Source organism: Amia ocellicauda, chromosome 14, assembly GCF_036373705.1.
Source record: "Amia ocellicauda isolate fAmiCal2 chromosome 14, fAmiCal2.hap1, whole genome shotgun sequence".
Taxonomy (NCBI): Eukaryota; Metazoa; Chordata; class Actinopteri; order Amiiformes; family Amiidae; genus Amia; species Amia ocellicauda.
This window is the reverse complement of record NC_089863.1, coordinates 24519409-24541295: the sequence shown is the minus strand read 5'-3', so window position 1 is coordinate 24541295 and position 21887 is coordinate 24519409. Positions and strand designations below refer to the sequence as shown.

Here is a 21887-nt window from a genome sequence, read left to right as displayed (position 1 = left end):
CATTGTTGTTGTTGTGCTGAGTTTGTTGTGATGTACAAATGAGATAAATTCAATGCTTTTTTTTTTCCCCTTTCCCGTCTCTTCTCCAATTCCTTCTCTTCTTCTTGTCCTCCCTTCCCCCTCCCACTGTCTCTCTATACTTCTCTCCTCAGTCTCTGTCTCTCTCTTTATCCCTTCTCCCCCCCTCCCACTCTCTTTCCAGTCACAAGACCAGCTCTGGGCAGTACGATGCTGTGTGTGTGTGTGTGTGTGTGTGTGTCAAGAGATGGACAGTATGTCAGTGCGTCTCTGACTCTCTCGTCCACAAGGCCGCACACAAGGTCCGAGACACAAAAACGCAGGACAGGCAAAGCAGGAGGACAATTACTCAGGAGCAGGGTGTAGACGCAGCAAGACAACACATCTAAGATGCAAAACTTGTTAATTTATGTATTTGTTTATTTGCATATCATATGGCGTTTTTTGCAAGGTTTGTTATTTGTGTGCGTGTGTGTGTTTAGGGGGTGAGGGAGGTCTGGGACAAACATAACCTGACTCCCCCCCCACCCCCACCCCCACCCCCCAACACACACACACACACACACACACACACAAACACCTCTCCCCCGAGACCCAATTTAATTCAGCTCATTATTCCGGGGTCTTTTGAAGGAGAATCCTCCTGCAGGGAAACTACGCCTCAGACAATCCCCCAGAGGATCATTTAGGAGTATCTACCCCCTCCCCCCTCTCTCCACCGCCCCTCCAGCCCCAGTCTGCCCCCCGCAGGGCAATTACTGCCCTCTGTAAGGGAGAGGAGGAGGAGGGAGGACCCCCGACCGGGCCGCTGTATGGGCAGCCGCTGTGTGCAGGTGTGCAGCAATCGACGCAGAAGTGTGTCGGTTTACACCTCGGTCTGTACCTTATAGCTACAGATGCACTGGGCCAGACCCTGTACAAACACACCCCTGCCACAACTACAGTGCTATACTATGTGTGTGTGTGTGTGTGTATGTGTTTGTCTCTCTCTTCCCGTGGGTTTATATGTATATCTGCTTATTTGTGTGTGAGTGAATGAGTGTGAGTGAGTGAGTGTGTGTGAGAGTGAGAGAGTGAGAGTGTGTGTGTGTGTGAGAGTGAGAGTGAGAGAGTGCATCTGTGTTTGTTCACCAGCTGACTGGGGATTCCATTGCCCTGCCAATCATGCGAGTCTCCACGGTAACGCCAACGCCGTGGCACTCTCGGCTGGCATCGCCATGACAACCAGACAGCTGGGATGGGTTGCCCAATAAAAAAAGATTCAGTGTTTATTTTGTAATAAAAGGAAAGGAAATTAACAGAGAATTGGATATGGACTTATTTGACCTGTGTGTGTGTTTGTGTGTGTGTGTGTGTGTGTATATATATGACACACAGACACAGACGCACATAAACCAAAATCCCAAAAAAGTTTGACGTTTCTCCACTTTTTTTTTTTTTTTTTTTGACTCACAGCCTGTTAGTACCCAACCTACACTTCCTCCGGTACATTCCAGCGCCCTCGCTCACTCTCTCCCTCGCTCTCTCTCTATGACACACTCACAGTCGCAACACCCACTCACTGACTCCCCCTCACTGGCCCTCTCTCAGCGAGTGGCGCAGACCCCCCACTCCACACTGACGCCACGCTCACTCAACACACCGGCCCAGACCCAGACACTGCACTGAGAACCAGAGAGAGGGAGAGAGAGACAAGGTGGGAAGGAGAGCAGAAAGAGGGGAAGAGAAAGCACAGGAATATGGAAAGGCATGGGAGGAGACAGAGAAAGGGAGGGGCAAAATAAAAAAGGGAGAAGGTGAGTTATGGATAAAAAGAGGAAAACCAAGACCAAGAAAGGACGAAGAAAGAAACAAAGGGGCGGGGGGGCTGCTCTCTCAGACCACAGACCCCCAGAGAGGGGCTGTAACTCAAGCCAGGTGGGAAAGCCATTAGCTCTTGGACTTGTGGCGATTGGATCTACGGCCTGTCACGCACACACACTGGCACTCTCTCACACAAACAGCAGAAAGAGAGAGAGACAGAGAGAAGGGGGGGTGGTAGGTGAGACACTCCAGAAGCACTCGGCACAATCCCGCCCCCTCAGCCTGCCTGCATTATGCCAACGGGGGTATGATTCAGTAAGAGCACTGCAATTGTGCAGATCCGGGGAGAGCGGCACGAGTCAACCTCTCGAACCGGTGAGCCGTACGGCAGCGGCCGTGCTCTTTACACTCCAGACGACACTCTGGGGCGGAAAATTAAAGAGACAAATATACACAACCCACCCCCCACGCTCACAGAGAGAGTCAGACGCACACACACAATGGGGCTTGAAATTCATTGTCAAGACGAGGGGGATTTCCCAAAAGACAAACCGTAAATGAAGGTGGGGAATTCTAAGGTTATTATTTGGGGTGGGGTTAGTCTATAAAAGCCACTCCTTCCATATGCCCGTACAGTGCCACTAGAAACTCTACACGCCCTTCAACTTTTCATATCGTTTCATATCGTGTTGCATCTTCCACTTATCTACACACCCTACTCCACAATGTTAAAGGCTCTGACTGTGCCACTCAGGAACATATACCATTTGGTTCCTTTGACAGTCCAGTGTAGTTCTGGCTGTGTGCTTTGGGTCATTGTCCTGCTGAAAGTTTCAGCTTTCTTGCAGAGGCCATCATGTTTTTGTTCTCTGTCCTTTGCTCCAATCATTTATCTTTCTACCCCGACAGGTGCCACAGCCCCTGCCGACAGGAAGCATCGATCCTGCCACCACCATGCTTCACAGTAGGGATGGTGTTTTTCGGGTGTTGTGCTGTGTTAGGTTTGCGCCAAATATAACACTTTGCCTTTAGGACAAAAAGTTGCATCAGACCACAAAACTACAGGAGCTGCTGAATTTATGCAGTAATCACGTGAATCCCTACAATTGAAGACATGTGGAGACCACTTAACTGCGCGTGTGATTCTGAAGGCGCTTGCTTACACCCGAGCTCGTTTAGGTTTGCTATTACAACCAAGCTATTTCAGTTTTTATTTTTAATGACATTTTCTACACATTTCTACAATATTTTTCCATCTGGAAGTTGTGGGGTAGGAAAGCTGCATTTTTAATTCCAGGCTATTAGGCAACAAATAGATTTTTTGAAAGGGGGAACTGTCCATTTTCAACATGATGCTGATACTTTATCAACAGTGGCACCTTATTTGGGATATGTGAAATAAATGGAAAGCATTTTCAGTATATATTTCAGTCTGAAACCCATATATTTATTTGACAGGTTGCACATATATGCAGAGTTTCTTTCCTACCATGCATGTTCCACCTATAAAAGAAATAGATATATATAAAACATATTTCAAATACATCACATATATTCTATGTTATACAACACCGTGACTGGCCAGCAACTTCACAACTGCCAATCTGCCTGAAGGACTTGGCTGCGATTACGTGACATTCAGCTTGCAAGCAGTTCTATCAAAGATGCTCTATCTATTGAGACAGACCATCGGTGGTTATATCATCTCGGTAGCAAATGCGTCCAAAAAATAAACTCACCACCTCATTGCACAACACAACTAGACAGAACGCCGAGCACAAGAGAACGCAGTTGGTCTCTGCCAACCCCGGCCATCCGGGAAAGGAGAGCGTTGGAAAGACCAATAAGAAGTGCCTATGACCCCTCTCTCCCCAGAACTTAGCGCCCGTCTGCGGCTTTGGTTTGGTGTGGTGTAACCGCCATGGCACACCAAGCAGGCCCAGGCTCGGCCCGGCACGGAAGGGAAAAGGGGGACAAACGACAACCACCAAAATCACACAGAAATACACACTGAGGACTTGGTTTTATAGTGCAGTAGCTTTAATGATGGGGAAGAAACTGAACGCAAACACAGGCAGCCTAACAACGGACACCAAGATTAATACTATTATCATTTAGTACCATATTATAGTATTGTGGGCCGTTCTTATTATTGTAGGAACCACAATATTTGTATTGTATTATCTCTGTTATCTGTATTGCCAAATTTTGTGGAGTTGGAATGTCGACCTCGGACTTATCCGTTGCTGTGGAAACCGTTTTTAGACACCGCCGGGGGAAACAGACGAGAGAACATAGTAATCATAGTAATTGTACTCGTTAAAATCATAAAATGTGCTTAAATGTACAAAAGTTGTGATGAAGAACGCTCCACGAACACAACAGGACGAAGAACCGCAAGTGATCCCATCAAGTTCAATGCAGAGAAGGCATGGGCTTTGCAGCGGGAAGTGAAATTAAAACCAAAACAATACAAAGTGAGCTTTGAACAGAAACGTTTGGCCACCAATACATCCAGAAGACTGCTGAGATTTGCTGAGTGTGTGTGTGTGTGTGTGTGTGTACGTGAGAAAGAGGGATCTGTATGGTTTTATGTTGGACAATAATTCGCTGCCCTTTGCACTGGACAGCCTTGCCACTCCAATAAAGCAATAAACAAGTTATTCAAATCAATATATAAGAGGGGGTGGAGCTACAACTATACACAGCCACAGACAAGAATATTCAATGTTTTCCTCCAGGGTGTGAGAAATATTGATCCTCTCATTGGATCACTGGGATGGATGACCAAAGAACCACAGCCCAGCAGTGTGGCGGAGCGAAAGCAGGCGCTTTCACAGCTATATTGGCCACAAACGGGCTTGCCACACATTGTGCCCTGTAGTAGGGCAATAGAGTGGAGTACCAGGCAGTAAAAGGGGGAAAAAGGTTCAGTCTTAACCGTTTTCTTTGTCTAGAGAGCAAACCGGTGTCCCCCAGTTCAACAAAGCTGAAATGCACCGGTCTGAGCCCAGTTTGATTCAACCGCACCAACCGACTGGCAAAGCTGGCACACGATCAGGCGCAGAAATGGGGGAATTAACGGGATTTGACGTTGGGTTAGCTGCAGCTGGGCTAGGAAAGGATGGAGGGGGAGAAGTTCAGAGGCAGCAGAAGGAAAAACAAAAGGGAGAGCTGGACGGGCATCCCCTCTGCACAGAGAGAGAGAGAGAGAGAGAGAGAATGACCCACTGCGGGGCAACACACGCACACTTCACAGATGCGCGATTTTGACTTGTGTGCGTGCAACGGTGGCCGGGTACCCGTTCACACGCTTTCTGGTGTCTAATGAGGACTGGAGTCGGTTTATTCCTGGTTTGCTGGAGCTTGACACTATTCCAGCCGATTGCAAAATGCTTTGATTAGAGAAGTTGTAGAGCTGTGCCACGCCATTAGGGTCGCGTTTGATCTGAACTGCTGCGTGTGTGTGTGTATATATATATAACTGTGCATGGGTATAACTGTACTAAAAGTCACAAAAACACGGGCACTAACTGTTTATTCGTCGGGGAAAATACACCCCACCTACACACACACACAACCGCCCCCCCTCAAACTCCCACTCCCAAAACCAACAAGAGACCTCGCAGCAACGTGGTCGGCCTCCGGTACAGTAGCTGACACAAAGCCCGGCTGTTTAACCCCCCAAGACACAACACACACACAATCAATACTGATCCCAACTGAACTGCGCTGCCTTTAACACGGACTTGGCTCAACAGGTTATACATATACATATGTGTGTGTGTGTGTGTGTGTGTGTGTGTGTGTGTGCGCGCAGGGAAGAAAGAGAAACAAGGAAGATGAAAACTGGTAAGAAGTCTAGTGAAGGGGGGTGGGGGGGTTCCCAGTACCACCTCGCGGACTTTCAAAAACGAGCTGAACCACAAATATGTATGGTAATCTCAATTATAGCAACAACAATAATATTAACAGTAACAACACACGGGTAGAGGAAACGCACCCCCCCAGGACAGACCGCAGCTCTCCCGCACGGCCCCCCTCACTCACCCGTAGCGCGATCTCCTTCACCCTGTCCTGGCGACTCTTGGGCTCCGCTAGGCGAGACATGGCAGGCTTCAGCGATGTATAGAAATATACATATAGTATTTATATATACAGTAAATGTATATATAGGGGGCGATTTCTTTTAAAGCCCTCTTTTCAGTCTTCTCCCTCGTTAAAAAATCCAGTTTTTCCCACTACTCGGGTTCTCGCACACTTCTCTGCTTGTTGCCGCAGTATATGATTATAAATGTATATGTATATAATGTACACATCCGCCGCTGGCTCTCATTCCTCCGACAGAGAGACTTTTCTCAAACAGGAAACTCTCACCGCTGCGCTCGCATGAGAGAGCGCTGGCCCGCTAGCCACGCCCCTGGAGGCGGGGTCAGAACGCCCAGCTCCGGAGCGCTCTATCGCCACGCCCACATCAAGTGTGCGCAATGGGGAAAGGTGTCTGGACGTAACCACGCCCTCTGATTGTAATTGGCGGAGGGGTTATATTTACATACATGGACCCGCCTCTCTTTGATATGGACCATTCCCCAGGGCTGTTCAGAACACAAACCACGCCCCTTGGAACTTTCCCAGCCCGGCTTTTAAGAAAATATTTGTGTTTAGCTCCGCCTACGTCGTTTCCCCTCCACTTTAATTCTCTGGTCACAGACCGGGACGCTGCGAAACGTGGACGGTCGTGCCGTTTAGTTTTTTTCCCTTTCCTTTTTTTAATATTATTCTTGGATGGATCTTTTTTTCCTTTGGAGACTTATTTTGGGACTGGCACGGTATTTATTTATTTATTTTTTCTCTCCAGGATGTGAATGCCCCGTGGACGTGGCACAGACAGTCCGCCCTTAAACACAGCGATAACTTAAAACACTATAATAGTCTCGACGGATGAGGAAGTTTTAAAACAGTCGAGGAACGGTTTTTGTGAGAGTTTTAATACCCGGGAGAAAACAGCAACACGACCGCACTGACGTAACCGGCAGCAAATACCGCTACTACCGCTTTACTACTACTTAATAATAATAACTACATATTCATTTTTATAAGGGTAGGAAAAGTATTGTGTCACTCATAATGACCATGATTGCAACTACTACTATGGCACCACATCTTTGTGTAAGAAACTATACAGTTGTGCAGAAGAGGCCTCTGGTTTACCAGCAGCTGAAAAGCAACAGAGCCACAGCTAAAAATAGAGGTAAAGAGAAACGCCCAAAAACACGCACAACCACTGAGCCAGAGGACCGTACTGCCCTCAGATCTGTGTGTGTGTGTGTGTGTGTGTTTCAGTCAATACCCTTCCAGCTCTCCCCCACAAAAAAAAATCACCTGTCCCCCTATTCTTCTCAGTCACCCTCTCTCCCACACCTCTCCTCTCCTCTCCACTTCTCTCCTGCCTCCCACTCCCACTCCCTCTCTCTCAGTTTGTTATATTTAGGGCCCATTAGGATGATACACGGAACAGGCCGGGGGGGGTGGAATTGTGCTAAGTGCTTCTAGAGTTCTGGAGTGTCTCACCTGCCACTTTTTTTTCTGCTCGTCAATGTTAATAATTATACCAATAAGAACTCTGCAATGACGCTGATGAAAGTGTTACTGCAGTACAGCACGGTTAAACTGCAGCCAAGTGGAGATCTATAGCACAGCACAGTACAAGTCTGTATATCACTGCGCACACACACACTGTCAGTCCATTTCACGCTTGTTTGAGGAGCTGCCCAGTACAGCGTACACACTCGGCAACCCACACACTCCACAGCAGCGCACACAGGGGTGTAGAATACTGTACAGAAGTGACCTGTGTGGTGCGTGTAGGGCTGGCCAGTGCGGTACACACACACACAAACACACACCAATTAGTGCAATTAGCTGATCCACGTCAGAAACCTCTGACTCGCAAAACAGTCAGAGAGGGAGACTGGCCACAGTGATTACACAGGATTAAAACATCATCACCTCGGTTTGTGTGCGTGTGTCTCTCTCGGTCTGTGTGTGTGTGTGTGTCTGTCTCTCTCTCTCTCTCTTCGTCTCTCTCTATACCTGTGTGTGTGTGTATGTGTCTGTCTGTGTCTGGCTCTATCTGTATGCGCCGCTGTCTGTCCTCCGTCTGTCTGTCCGCCCGTGAGTGTGTCCCGCATGTTAATGACGCAGCCCCAGGTGCCAACCCTGCCAGCAATTGTCTGGGTTAGAGAGGGCCATTGTTCTGAACACAACACTGTGATACTGAGAGAGAGAGGGAGAGGAGGGAGGGAGGGAGAGAGAGAGAGATGCAGAAGAGGGAGAGAGAGAGAGGGAGTGAGAAAGGGAGAGGAGTAAGTGAGAAAGAGGAGGGAGGGAGAAGAGGAGAAGACAGCTACAGGGAGAGGGAGAGGGGAGAGAGGGGTAGAGAGGAAAAGGTGAGGGGAGACACAACACAACATAGCAGCAACACAACGCGAAACGCATTGAACTGCATTGCAATGTAATGGGAGACTATATAACAGTAGAAGGTTCAATTATTTCTGTCACACTGTCTCCTGTAAGACTGTGATGTTGAGTCACCAAAGTATACAGAAATAAAACAACACAAATAAATGAATACATGCAAATAAACATGAATAAAGTACATTATCATGCCGACAGACTGTGCTCCTATAATAGCTGAAGGTGTCGCACGCACACACTCTCAAACACACACACACACACACACACACACACACACACACACACACACACTCTCGCTCTCTCTCACACACACACATCCTCTGTATCTCGTTGTTTTTCAAAATTCTACACCGTTTTCCAGATTATCGTTCTACTGGTTTAATGGTATTGACTTAATAAAGCCAAGGAAACCAGTCTGAACTGAAGAGCGAGAGAGAGAGAGAGGGAGAGCGAGAGAGAGGAAAAGGAGGAGAGAGGGAGAGCAAGAGAGAGGAAAAGGAGGAGAGAGGGAGAGAGGTGTGTGTTGCCAGGCTGGCCTCTAGCTGATGCAATCCAGCCGCCCAGAAAAAACTGACAAGAGGAGATAGGAACGCAGAGAGAGAGAGAGAGAGAGAGAGGAGAGAGGGATTTGAAAGAGGCAGAGTGAAAGAAGGAGAGAGGAATGCAGACAGAAGGAGAGCAGAAGTACTTTACCGCACTTCCAGTCAAGCACAGTCACACTGCGAAGCACACAAAACACACAGTTACGCACACAGTCTAACATACACACACACATGTGCTCCAGATGTCTCAAATCAGTGGAAGGGAGCCTGTCTGGCCTCTCTCTCTTCCTCCACCCCTCTCTCTCCCTCTCACCCACTTATTACACCAGTAAGAAATACAGCCAACATTTCACAAAAGAAAACCACTCTCTGTACCACCATACACAAAGTTATTTCAATATTAATCATAATGATAATGATAATGATAATACAATGGATAAGAGGGAGAAAAATATGACTTAAAAGTGTTTTGACACCCAAGCAGACTTTCTGATGGGAGAGGAAGTGATGTAATTGCTGCAGCTTTCAACTCTGCACAGTGCATTGCTGTCAGCTACCCAAAATACCTCCTTCTGGTCTCGCCACCCCCGCCCCCAATTAGATAAAACAGTTCCCTCGTTATCATCGTCACTGGCGCTCATGGTGGGATGAAGTCATTTTTATTATTAAGACTTTTTCCCTGTGTTGTTTTTCAGTGACGTCACTTCCCAAGAACTGACGGCGAGTGGAACAGGGCTGACGGTGTCGCCCCCCCTCTCCTTTCCTCTCACCTGTCCCTCTCTCCTCTCCTTGCCCCCATTCACAACACAACACCACATTGTGTGCAGTAGTGATTAAAGCATCCTAAGAATTGTGTTACACTTTACTGCAGTGTAGTGTTGTTACAGACTGTACTGCACTACACGTTACTGCACTGCAGTGTTACTGACTGCACTGCACTGCACTTCTGTTCTGTACCAGACTGAGACTCGGCTCTGAGGTGTGAGCTGATCACTTTCAAGCCCCAGACGGACCTGATGGCAGCTTTCGAATCAGATTCCCGCACTGCACTGAGACACAGCAGGACACTGCCCCCTGCTGGGCAGAGCTGGAACACACGTTCCCACAGGGATCCACAGAGCGAGACAGAGAGACAGACACAGAGACACTTAGATGCAGACGCCTGCAGACACAGAGACGGGGACAGACACACAGAGCGACAGAGACACAGACAGACAGACAGACGGAGAGGCAGAGACACCAAGACACTGAGACACTGAGACACAGAGACAGAGAGGCAGAGACACTGAGACACAGAGAGGCAGAGACACTAACACACTGAGACACAGAGACACAGACAGAGACACCAAGAAAGAGAGACACAGACAGACATAGAGATACCCTGGACCAGTGGTGGCTAACCCTAGTCCTGGAGAGCCGCAGGGTCTATAGTAGGGATGGTAAGATTCACCGATTCGCATTGGTGCATCGGCATAAAAGCTCACGATGCGATTGCCAGGATCAGAAAAGTGTGCACCGGATACAATGTGGGATGAAATCGCGATGCATCGTTTCTAACATCTTTGCATCGGTATAATCCGATGTATTTATATATAATTATGTGTAGGCGAACGCCTTTATTATTTAGAAATGTGACCAATGATTTGTGACCAATTATTTTACATTCAGAGAGATTCCTCCTCTCTAACTGTTTCTTAAGCGCGCTGTCAGTGGCCGATTCTCGTCAAGTCTCTCGGCCAAGTCTCGCGCGAGTCAGAGGCGTGTCTGGGTGGGTGTGATCATGGAGGAGGAAGAGTTACACGCTCCTCCGAATTGCAATAAATCCAAGGCTTGTCAACACTTCGGATTTTCCAAGAAAGGTGGGCAATTCGACAAGACCCATGCAATTTGCAGGATATGTTGTGCTGCTATAAAATACACAGGCAGCACGACTAATGTAGGTACTCACCTGAAGAGGCGACATGGTATTTGTGTGGAGACGTCCACCTCCCCCTCGGATTCACCCATGGCTACAGTGGCCAGCTCCACCGGTACCCCTAGCAAGGAGACTGGCGAGCAAAGTATTGCAACTTGTTTTCACACCCCGCTGGCTAACAGCTCTTACCATCCCTAGTGTTTACAGCAGCGTGTGACGGCCAATAATAGTTTACCTTTTTAAATTCAGAGAACACGTACAACAGGGAAGAAGTTCAGGTTTAAGGCAAGGTCCTGGCCTGGTTTAATTTCATCTTTTGTCAGAGACTTTGTTTATTATGTGAAGTAAAAATTTCACTTTTTTAGTTAATTTATGATTTGCTGTCTGACAAAGAAATAAATCATTATGTACCATATTAAATTGCATAGCATCATATTCTCTTGCATCACATCGCACCGTGTCGAATCGCACTGCATCGCAATATGGGTGAATCGTATCGTATCGCATTAGTAGTTGCTTTTATGCATCTTTAGTGTATGGGATCGTTGGCAGTGCATCGAGATGTGTATCGCATCGTCCTCAGTGATGGAGATGCACATCCCTAGTCTACAGGCATTTTCTCCGTCCTGATCGTTAACTGCTTAATTGAACCGATTCTGAGTTGTCCCTGTGATTGCGGCTCACCAGGACCAGGATTAGCCACCCCTGCCCTGGACTGATGCTGGACGACACCTGCGCCCAGAGCCACACCTACAGCACAGAGCTGCTGAGCAGCCAGGGCAGGAGAGCCCACACTGACACAGAGCCCCTGACACAGGTCACAGAGCCCACAGAGCACCTGACACAGATCACAGAGCCCACACTGACACAGAGCCCCTGACACAGGTCACAAAGCCCACACTGACACAGAGCACCTGACACAGGTCACAGAGCCCACAGAGCACCTGACACAGATCACAGAGCCCACACTGACACAGAGCACCTGACACAGGTCACAGAGCCCACACTGACACAGAGCACCTGACACAGGTCACAGAGCCCACAGAGCACCTGACACAGATCACAGAGCCCACACTGACACAGAGCACCTGACACAGGTCACAGAGCCCACACTGACACAGAGCACCTGACACAGGTCACAGAGCCCACACTGACACAGAGCACCTGACACAGATCACAGAGCCCACACTGACACAGAGCACCTGACACAGGTCACAGAGCCCACACTGACACAGAGCACCTGACACAGGTCACAGAGCCCACAGAGCACCTGACACAGGTCACAGAGCCCACACTGACACAGAGCACCTGACACAGGTCACAGAGCCCACAGAGCACCTGACACAGATCACAGAGCCCACACTGACACAGAGCACCTGACACAGGTCACAGAGCCCACACTGACACAGAGCACCTGACACAGGTCACAGAGCCCACACTGACACAGAGCACCTGACACAGATCACAGAGCCCACACTGACACAGAGCACCTGACACAGGTCACAGAGCCCACACTGACACAGAGCACCTGACACAGGTCACAGAGCCCACACTGACACAGAGCCCCTGACACAGATCACAGAGCCCACACTGACACAGAGCACCTGACACAGGTCACAGAACCCACACTGACACAGAGCACCTGACACAGGTCACAGAACCCACACTGACACAGAGCCCCTGACACAGGTCACAGAGCCCACAGAGCACCTGACACAGATCACAGAGCCCACACTGACACAGAGCACCTGACACAGATCACAGAGCCCACACTGACACAGAGCACCTGACACAGATCACAGAGCCCACACTGACACAGAGCACCTGACACAGGTCACAGAGCCCACACTGACACAGAGCACCTGACACAGATCACAGAGCCCACACTGACACAGAGCACCTGACACAGGTCACAGAGCCCACACTGACACAGAGCCCCTGACACAGGTCACAGAGCCCACACTGACACAGAGCACCTGACACAGGTCACAGAGCCCACACTGACACAGAGCACCTGACACAGGTCACAGAGCCCACACTGACACAGAGCCCCTGACACAGGTCACAGAGCCCACAGAGCACCTGACACAGATCACAGAGCCCACACTGACACAGAGCACCTGACACAGGTCACAGAACCCACACTGACACAGAGCACCTGACACAGGTCACAGAGCCCACACTGACACAGAGCCCCTGACACAGGTCACAGAGCCCACAGAGCACCTGACACAGATCACAGAGCCCACACTGACACAGAGCACCTGACACAGATCACAGAGCCCACACTGACACAGAGCACCTGACACAGATCACAGAGCCCACACTGACACAGAGCACCTGACACAGGTCACAGAGCCCACACTGACACAGAGCACCTGACACAGATCACAGAGCCCACACTGACACAGAGCACCTGACACAGGTCACAGAGCCCACACTGACACAGAGCCCCTGACACAGGTCACAGAACCCACACTGACACAGAGCCCCTGACACAGGTCACAGAGCCCACACTGACACAGAGCCCCTGACACAGGTCACAGAGCCCACACTGACACAGAGCCCCTGACACAGGTCACAGAACCCACACTGACACAGAGCACCTGACACAGGTCACAAAGCCCACAGACCACCTGACACAGGTCACATGCTGAGATAATACAATTATTTATACACATTTATATAGCGTCTCTCTCTCTCTCTCTCTCCTTCCCTTACCTTGGATTTACCAGCCATCTTTCTGAGGAAGCTGATGGTTCTCCCCAGAGGACTGTCTCCTTTGCCCTCTGACCCCCGACCTGAAGACAGCCTGTCACTGGCAGCATCCACACTGAGAGTGTGAGAGATAGAGAGAGGGAGAGGGAGCAAAAGAAGAAGATGGAGAGGGAGAGAGGGAGAGAAAGGTAGAGAGAGAGTTAATAAAGTGACTCACTGATGGAGATGGTTGACACGTTTACTATGAGAGAGAGAGACAGCAAGGGGGAGGGAGGGAGAGAGAGACAAAGTTGATGAAAACCAGCTGATAAAATGCTGACATATAGTCAAAGAAAGAGGGTGACAGAGAAGCAGGGAGAGACAGAGATGTGAGGATGGAGGGATGAGGGGGAGTTATACATTCTCACCTCAGTGTGGATCCCCAGTCTTGAGAATACAGTGAGACGTCTGTAAGGGAGAGAGAGAGATAAACAGTCTGAGCTGACTGGGTGACACCTGACACCTCAGAGAAAGACTGAGGACAGACAGACAGACTGACACAAAATCAGATAGAAAAAGAGAGCAAAACACAGATAGAGAGATAACAGAAACGGAGATAGACAGGTAGAACAGGTAGTGACAGATAAGGACAAGTAAGAATGGGAGTGACAGAGAAACAGAGAGAAGAAAAGAGAGATAAAAAGGTGCAGAGACAGAGAGACACAGAGAGAGAGACAGAGACACACAGAGAGAGACAGACACACACAGACACACAGAGAGACACAGAGACAGAGACAGAGAGACAGACACACAGAGACACAGACACACAGAGACACACAGATAGACACAGAGACAGAGACAGAGAGACACAGACACACAGACACAGAGAGACACAGCTGACACACAGAGAGAGAGACAGAAACACGGAGACAGATTCCTACATACAGTAGCAGTGAGTTGTACAGAGAGGCACAGAGAGCCGGACAAGGTCCACAATGGCGGTGCTGAACACTGTACACTGAACACGGCACACAACCCCCCCACCCTGTCTTCACCCCCCCACTTCCTTAGAGAGAGTCGGACACAAAGAAAACTGAAAAAACTGCAAACAAAAACGCAGGCGCTTCTCTTCCCTAATCGCACAAACACACCGACTGAACAAACACAGGAAGCACGCTTCCTTTCTGTACGCATACACACCGTAACACACACACACAAACACCGTAACACACACACACACACACGCACACAATATAACACACAGACACACACACACACTATGGCACACAGACACAACCACACACACACTGACACACACAATCAAACACACTGATGCACACCAATAAACTCACACATGGATACTAAAACACAGGTTCAGACAGACTTACACACAGTGAAACACTGTAACACACGGTTGCGTACACACTGACACACTATATCAAAGAAACTGATACACTGTAATACACACACACATTATAACACACAGACACACACAACGTAACACACAGACAAAAGACACTGACACACACCAATAAACTCACACATGCATACAAAAAAAAGGTTCAGACAGACTTACACACAGTTACACACATGCAGACTCAGAATGTGATACACTGTAACACACTGTTACACACACCCCGACACACAAACACACTGTAACATATTGATATGCTGTAAAACACACAGACACACTGTAACACAAACTCATGGTAAAGCACACACTGACACTTATATAACACACACTATAACACACCGATATGCTGTAAAACACACACTGACACACTGAAACACTGTAAAACACATACTGTAACTCTGTAACACTACAGCACACTGATATACTGTCATACAGTGTCACTGTCAGCAACACTGCACATAACAATACACACAGCAACACTGCACACTACATACAACAACACTACATACAGGAACATTACACTCTACACACAGCAACACTACACACAGTAACACTGCACAAAGCAACACTACACACTACAATCAGCAACACTGCACAGAGCACCACTGCACACTACATACAGCAACACTACACACTACACACAGCAACACTACACACAGCAACACCACACATTAGATACAACAACACTACACACTACACACAGCAACACTACACACTAGATACAACAACACTACATACAGGAACACTACACTCTACACACAGCAACACTACACACAGAAGCACTGCACACAGCAACACTGCACACTACACACAGCAACACTACACCCTATACCTTACACCCTGTACACAGAAACACTACACCCTACACACTACACCCTGTACACAGCAACACTACACACTATACCCTACACATTGCACACTACATACAACACCACCACACACGGCAACCCTGCACACTACACACTCTCCCACAGACACCGGCATCCTGCGGCAGGGAACAGACAGGCGCTTGCTACCTCGTCCCCCACCGCCCGTCTCTCGCGGCCCCTCGGCCCCGACCCGAGGGAACCTACCTGCCACACAGCGAGGACTCCCCCCTCCGGAAGACCGGCCCCACACAGTCCCGTCACCCACAGCAAAACGACAAACACAAAAGGACAGTTGTGGAGAAAAGCAGAAGCACAAGGGGACGAGGGGGGGAGGGGGGCAGACAGGGAGCTACACGGTTGTTGTCTCCAAAAGTGTTTTCCTTCTCCCTCTGCGACTCCCAACACACAGGATCTCCACAGCATGAGAGAGGGAGAGGGAGAGAGAGAGAGAGAGGGAGAGAGAGAGAGGGAGGAAGAGAAAGCCTTGCTCTACAGCAAACAGTGCACCACACCTCTTTACCCCACCACAGGGCTTCCTGTTCACATACACGCGCACTGAGACACACACACACACACTTTTTAAAGCGAGTGTGGGAACTGATTGAGTCGGGCACTGAGCCCCCAGCGAGTGGCGGGAGAGGGAAGGGCAGAAACAGAGCACGTCGGGAGCCTCTCACCATCGCCGCGGTCAATGCCGCAGAGAGAGATGGACTTGCTCAGCGTCGGGAAGTTGAATGCCTGCGGGTGATTGGACAGTCCCTGTAAACACAGAAGAGGTCAGGGGTCATGGTGGGGTCATGGAGGGGTCACGCATCTCTGTGTGTCTGTCTGTACAGGTGTCTATGTTGATAAGCGTCTATCGGGTCGACCTCTGATGACCCAATCAGACAGCCCCACTCCCTCACCTCCAGCCCCAGGAAGTGCCCGCACTCCGAGCCCACCTCCTCCTCAGTGAGGGACAGCAGGGAACCCATTTCCTGTGTGATGGGGTTCCGGCGGGGGTCCCGACCTCCCCTGGAGGGGGCGCCCCGCCCCATTACCCTCTCCATCTCCTCTGGGTCCAGCCCCCCCAGACTGACACTGCAAAAGAGAGGGAGGGAGGGAGGGAGAGAGAGAGGACAGTCAGTCATATAGTACTCAATCACTAGCTAGGCCACATCACTTTTAATAGTGTGAACAGAATACACAGAGAGAGAGAGAGGAGAAACCAAGCTAAACCACGCACGAGGTGTGTTAGATCTGAGAGACAGAATGCTGTACCTGCCTGGCCCTTGTGCTGCTCGTCAAATAATGACAGTATATTCTGTTTACCAGTAGGTAAACATGAAGAGGGAGGGAACGGGGGGCGGGAGTGTGTGTGTGTGTGTGTGGGGGGGCGGGGGGGGGGGGGGTTTGGAGTGGCGTCTCACAGGAAGTGTCCCAAGAAAAGCAGAAGATGAGGTTGGAACAACGGTGAAGCAGAAGAGAGAGAGAGAGAGAGAGAGAGAGAGAGGGAGGTGGGGGAGAAATGACATGGGGAGGTGGAAGTGGATAGGGTGACAAGGAAGAGGTGAGAGTTTATACCACAGCACACTACACTTTACTGTGTTTATACCACACACTCACATGCTACACTTTACTGTGTTTATACCACAACACACTACAATTTACTGTGTTTATACCACACCACACTTTACTGTGTTTATACCACAACACACTACACTTTACTGTGTTTATACCACACACTCACATGCTACACTTTACTGTGTTTATACCACAACACATTACAATTTACTGTGTTTATACCACACCACACTTTACTGTGTTTATACCACAACACACTACACTTTACTGTGTTTATACCACACACTCACATGCTACACTTTACTGTGTTTATACCACAACACACTACAATTTACTGTGTTTATACCACACCACACTTTACTGTGTTTATACCACACCACACTACACTTTACTGTGTTTATACCACACACTCACATGCTACACTTTACTGTGTTTATACCACAACACACTACAATTTACTGTGTTTATACCACACCACACTACACTTTACTGTGTTTATACCACAACACACTACACTTTACTGTGTTTATACCACACACTCACATGCTACACTTTACTGTGTTTATGCCACAACACACTAAACTTTACTGTGTTTATACCACAACACACTACAATTTACTGTGTTTATACCACACCACACTACACTTTACTGTGTTTACACCACAGTATACCACATGACACACTACTGTCTCAATAGGCTCCCACAGCACACCACACGACACGCTACTGTGTCAATAAGCTCCCACAGCACAGCACACTACACGCTACTGTGTCAATAGTCTACCACAGTACACCACACAACACACTACTGTGTCAATAGGATAACACAGTACAACTAATAAATAATAAATAAAACTAATACAGTTATATTTTATTCCCTGGCCAGCTGCTCTCTGTCACCCCCTCACCTGCGGTGCTGGTACTGTGGGCTGCCCTGAGGCTCGGCCCCCGGCTCCCAGCTGTGTCTGCGCAGGGCGTCGAGGGGCCAGTGCTGCGCTGGGGGCCGCAGGGTCACAGTGTCGGGGCTCGGGGGAGGGGGCGGGGGGGTTGGCGGTGGCTCGGAGGGGTAGGGGTGGTTAGGGCAGGAGAGGCAGCGGGCCCGATGAGTGGGGAAAGGGAGGCTCTGTCCCGAGTCCTGGATGAGGAAGACGTCCGGGATGGGGGGCGGTGAGGGTGGGGGCTTGGAGAGCATCTGTCCACAGAGGGAAAAAAATAATAATAAAAAAGGAACATCAGAAAATCATATATTAATTTATAGAAAGATTAAAGTTGATATCATTGTGAGATGATAGAGGACAGAGGGACAGATGGACATAGAGACAGAGAAACAGAGGGAGAGAAGGACATGGAGACAGAGGGACACAGTGACAGAGGGACATGAAGACGGAGGGACAGGGTGTTACACATACTGTCTGACAGATCCAGTCACTCAAACAAACAAACAGACAGACAGACAGACAGACAGAGAGACAGTCAGACTGTACCATTTTTGTCAGTGCAGCATTGAATCCAGGTCCCATGAGGAAGTGAGATTGCGCGGTGTGTTCAGTGCTGCCCCTGGTGGCAGGAGGGCATCATGGCCATGATACGGGACCCTGCAGACAGGCATCACTCACCCGTTAGCCTCGATAATTCGTTAAGCTGATAATGCTGCTGCCCCGTCACTGTGCATTTCGTCCGGGCTCCTGGTAAACACCGAGATCCTGCCAACATCCTGCCAACACTGTGCCAACGCCCTGCCAACACCTTCGCTCCACATAGATCCCACTGTACACCTACAGCTCTCTCTCTATCCTTCTCTATCCTCCCAACCCTACCCTTCAAATTCAGATCAAATCTCCCTCTAGCTCTCTCGCTCACACAACACACATCTCTCCCTCCTTCCTTTTGGCCTTTCCATACTCTCTCTCCCTCCCTCCCTCTCTCTCTCTCCATTCTCGCTGTGTCACCAGCAATACAAACACAACCCATTGTCTCCCTCTCTCTCTCTCTCTCTCTCTCTCTCTCTCTCTCTCTCTCTCTCTCTCTCTCTCTGCGATATCGGTCAGTCAGGACATTCCTGCGAGAGGGAGGTGTGTCTGAACTCTATTGTTCTTGTGTGTGTTTTGATTATTATTATTTCATTATTTCTTGCTCTGACACTGACAGACACTGCCCTGCACTGTGCTGTGCTGTCCAATACTATATTACAGTCCCCACAGTACTGGCTCCAGTCTGGCCCCTATACTATACTATACTATACTATACTATACTATACTATACTATACTATACTATACTATACTGTACTATAGTCCCCACAGTACTGGCTCCAGTCTGGCCCCTATACTATAATATATTACAGTCCCCACAGTACTGGCTCCAGTCTGGCCCCTATACTATACTATATTACAGTCCCCACAGTACTGGCTCCAGTCTGGCCCCTATACTATACTATACTATACTATACTATACTATACTGTACTATACTATACTGTACTATATTATACTACAGTCCCCACAGTACTGGCTCCAGTCTGGCCCCTATACTATACTATATTACAGTCCCCACAGTACTGGCTCCAGTCTGGCCCCTATACTATACTATATTACAGTCCCCACAGTACTGGCTCCAGTCTGGCCCCTATACTATACTATACTATACTATACTATACTATACTATACTATACTATACTGTACTATATTATACTACAGTCCCCACAGTACTGGCTCCAGTCTGGCCCCTATACTATAATATATTACAGTCCCCACAGTACTGGCTCCAGTCTGGCCCCTATACTATACTATACTATACTATACTATACTATACTATACTATACTATACTATACTGTACTATATTATACTACAGTCCCCACAGTACTGGCTCCAGTCTGGCCCCTATACTATACTATATTACAGTCCCCACAGTACTGGCTCCAGTCTGGCCCCTATACTATACTATACTATACTATACTATACTATACTATGCTATATTATACTACAGTCTACACATCACTGGCTCCTGTATGTCTGTATTTCTCCCTTTCCCTCTTTCTCTCTCTCTCACCCCCCTCTGTCATTTGAAAAGAGGGATTTACATCTGCATAACAACACTGTTCTCCCAGAGGACATTAACATGACAAAAATTACACAGGTACCCCCCACCCCCACTCTCTAAACAAACCTCTTGCACACTGTAACTCTAAGACACAGCTCCACACACACACACACACATATGTGTGTGTGTGTGTGTGTGTGTGTGTGTGTGTGTGTGTGACCTGTACATCGAACTGGATAAAGGCATCTGCCAATAAATAAGTTATACAAATTATAATGATATAAATAGCTCCATATGTCCACCGTCTGGTAGCGAGTTATATACAAATACATATAAACAAGACACAATGTACAGTCTATTTGTATAAGGGTTTCAATTAGGATTAGTATTACTATTTCCATGATTCAAACTTTGCATGATGTGCGGTGTGGGTATTTGTCACACACTGTACGTGCACTTGGTTTTATGATGATGCTGATGAATAACAAAAGTCATAATAGTCTACCTCCCTTTGCTATCGTACGGAAACATTATTAATCATGATCATACAAATAATAATAGTAATAAACACACGCTTCCTTAGAGCAATGACGGCGAGGAAATGTACAGTGGCGCCGCAGAACAGATTATCTTTACATCAATCATGAAAACTCAAGTCACTCAAGTCCTTCTCTCTATGCATGTCTCTCTTTCTCTTCTGTCCGGTTGTTGTCACCCATCTATACCGGCTGACAGGCTGGTCTGCTCACCCACCTCACTCGCTCCTCCGCCGGGCCGGCCCTGCTCGTCGCGTCGTGTCGTTCCTGCGCTCCCGCAAGGCTGGCACGGCCCGCCGCTTGCCTTTAGCTATTTTGTTATTTTGTTGGACGTGACGATCCTTCCTTATGCTTGGCTGTGTATCCTCTCTCTCTCTCTCTCTCTCTCTCTCTCTCTCTCTCTCTCTCTCTCTCTCTCTCTCTCTCTCTCTCTCTCTCTCTCTCTCTGCACCTGTTACCTGGCGCTCACCTGTGCGACGGTCGCCTGTTTCCTGGTTTCGGGTGGCGTCGCTGTGTGACGGGGTGTGTGTGTGTGTGTGTCGGTCTGCCTGTGTCAACGGGCTTCTGTGTCTGTCACTGTGTCACTGTGTCAAGTCTGGGTGGGTCACTGGCTGTGCGAGTGTGTGTCTGAGAGAGAGAGAGAGAGAGAGAGGGAGAGGGAGGGTAAGGAATGTGTAAGGGCTTCACTTGTCTTTGTTCACCCTCTCTCTCTCCCTCCCTCCTTCTTGCATTGTTCTTTCTCTGTGTGAAGTGACCCCCCCCTCTCTCTCTCCCTCTTTCTCTCCCTCTTTGTGAATTGACACTTTATCTCCCTTTCTCTCCAGGTGATCGGATACTCTCGTTTTGTCCTGTGCGTGACACCTCTCTCCTCTCCTCTCTTCTTCTGTGGCCTTACAGGCAGAGGGAGGGAGCTGGGCCTAGATATGTTGTGTGTGTTTGTGTGTGTGGGGTGGAGGGGGGGGTGTAATAATCGCTAAATCAACCCATCAATAAATAAAGTTCTTGAATTAGTGGGGA

At 48.6% G+C, this 21887-nt stretch overlaps 1 protein-coding gene across 6 annotated transcripts in view; it reads right to left on the bottom strand.

Annotated features, from left to right (window-relative positions):
* The window catches only part of arhgef2a (Rho guanine nucleotide exchange factor (GEF) 2a), a 36894-nt gene extending 15664 nt beyond the window's left edge, over positions 1 to 21230 (bottom strand). For 4 of the 6 annotated variants that reach the window (XM_066721320.1, XM_066721322.1, XM_066721321.1 and 1 more), the window contains exons 1-7: positions 21088 to 21230; positions 18783 to 18893; positions 18207 to 18490; positions 16641 to 16815; positions 16413 to 16494; positions 13881 to 13920; positions 13477 to 13588 (exon numbers count right to left, since the gene is read on the bottom strand). In XM_066721320.1, the coding sequence (XP_066577417.1) occupies positions 13477 to 13588; positions 13881 to 13920; positions 16413 to 16494; positions 16641 to 16815; positions 18207 to 18490; positions 18783 to 18818 (729 nt within the window). In that variant the 5' untranslated portion in view covers positions 18819 to 18893; positions 21088 to 21230. Of the gene's footprint in view, positions 1 to 5871; positions 6212 to 13476; positions 13589 to 13880; positions 13921 to 16412; positions 16495 to 16640; positions 16816 to 18206; positions 18491 to 18782; positions 18894 to 21087 lie in introns of those variants that run through there. The other 2 variants (XM_066721325.1, XM_066721324.1) reach the window with 2 other exon arrangements.
* Positions 21231 to 21887: the final 657 nt, after the last annotated feature.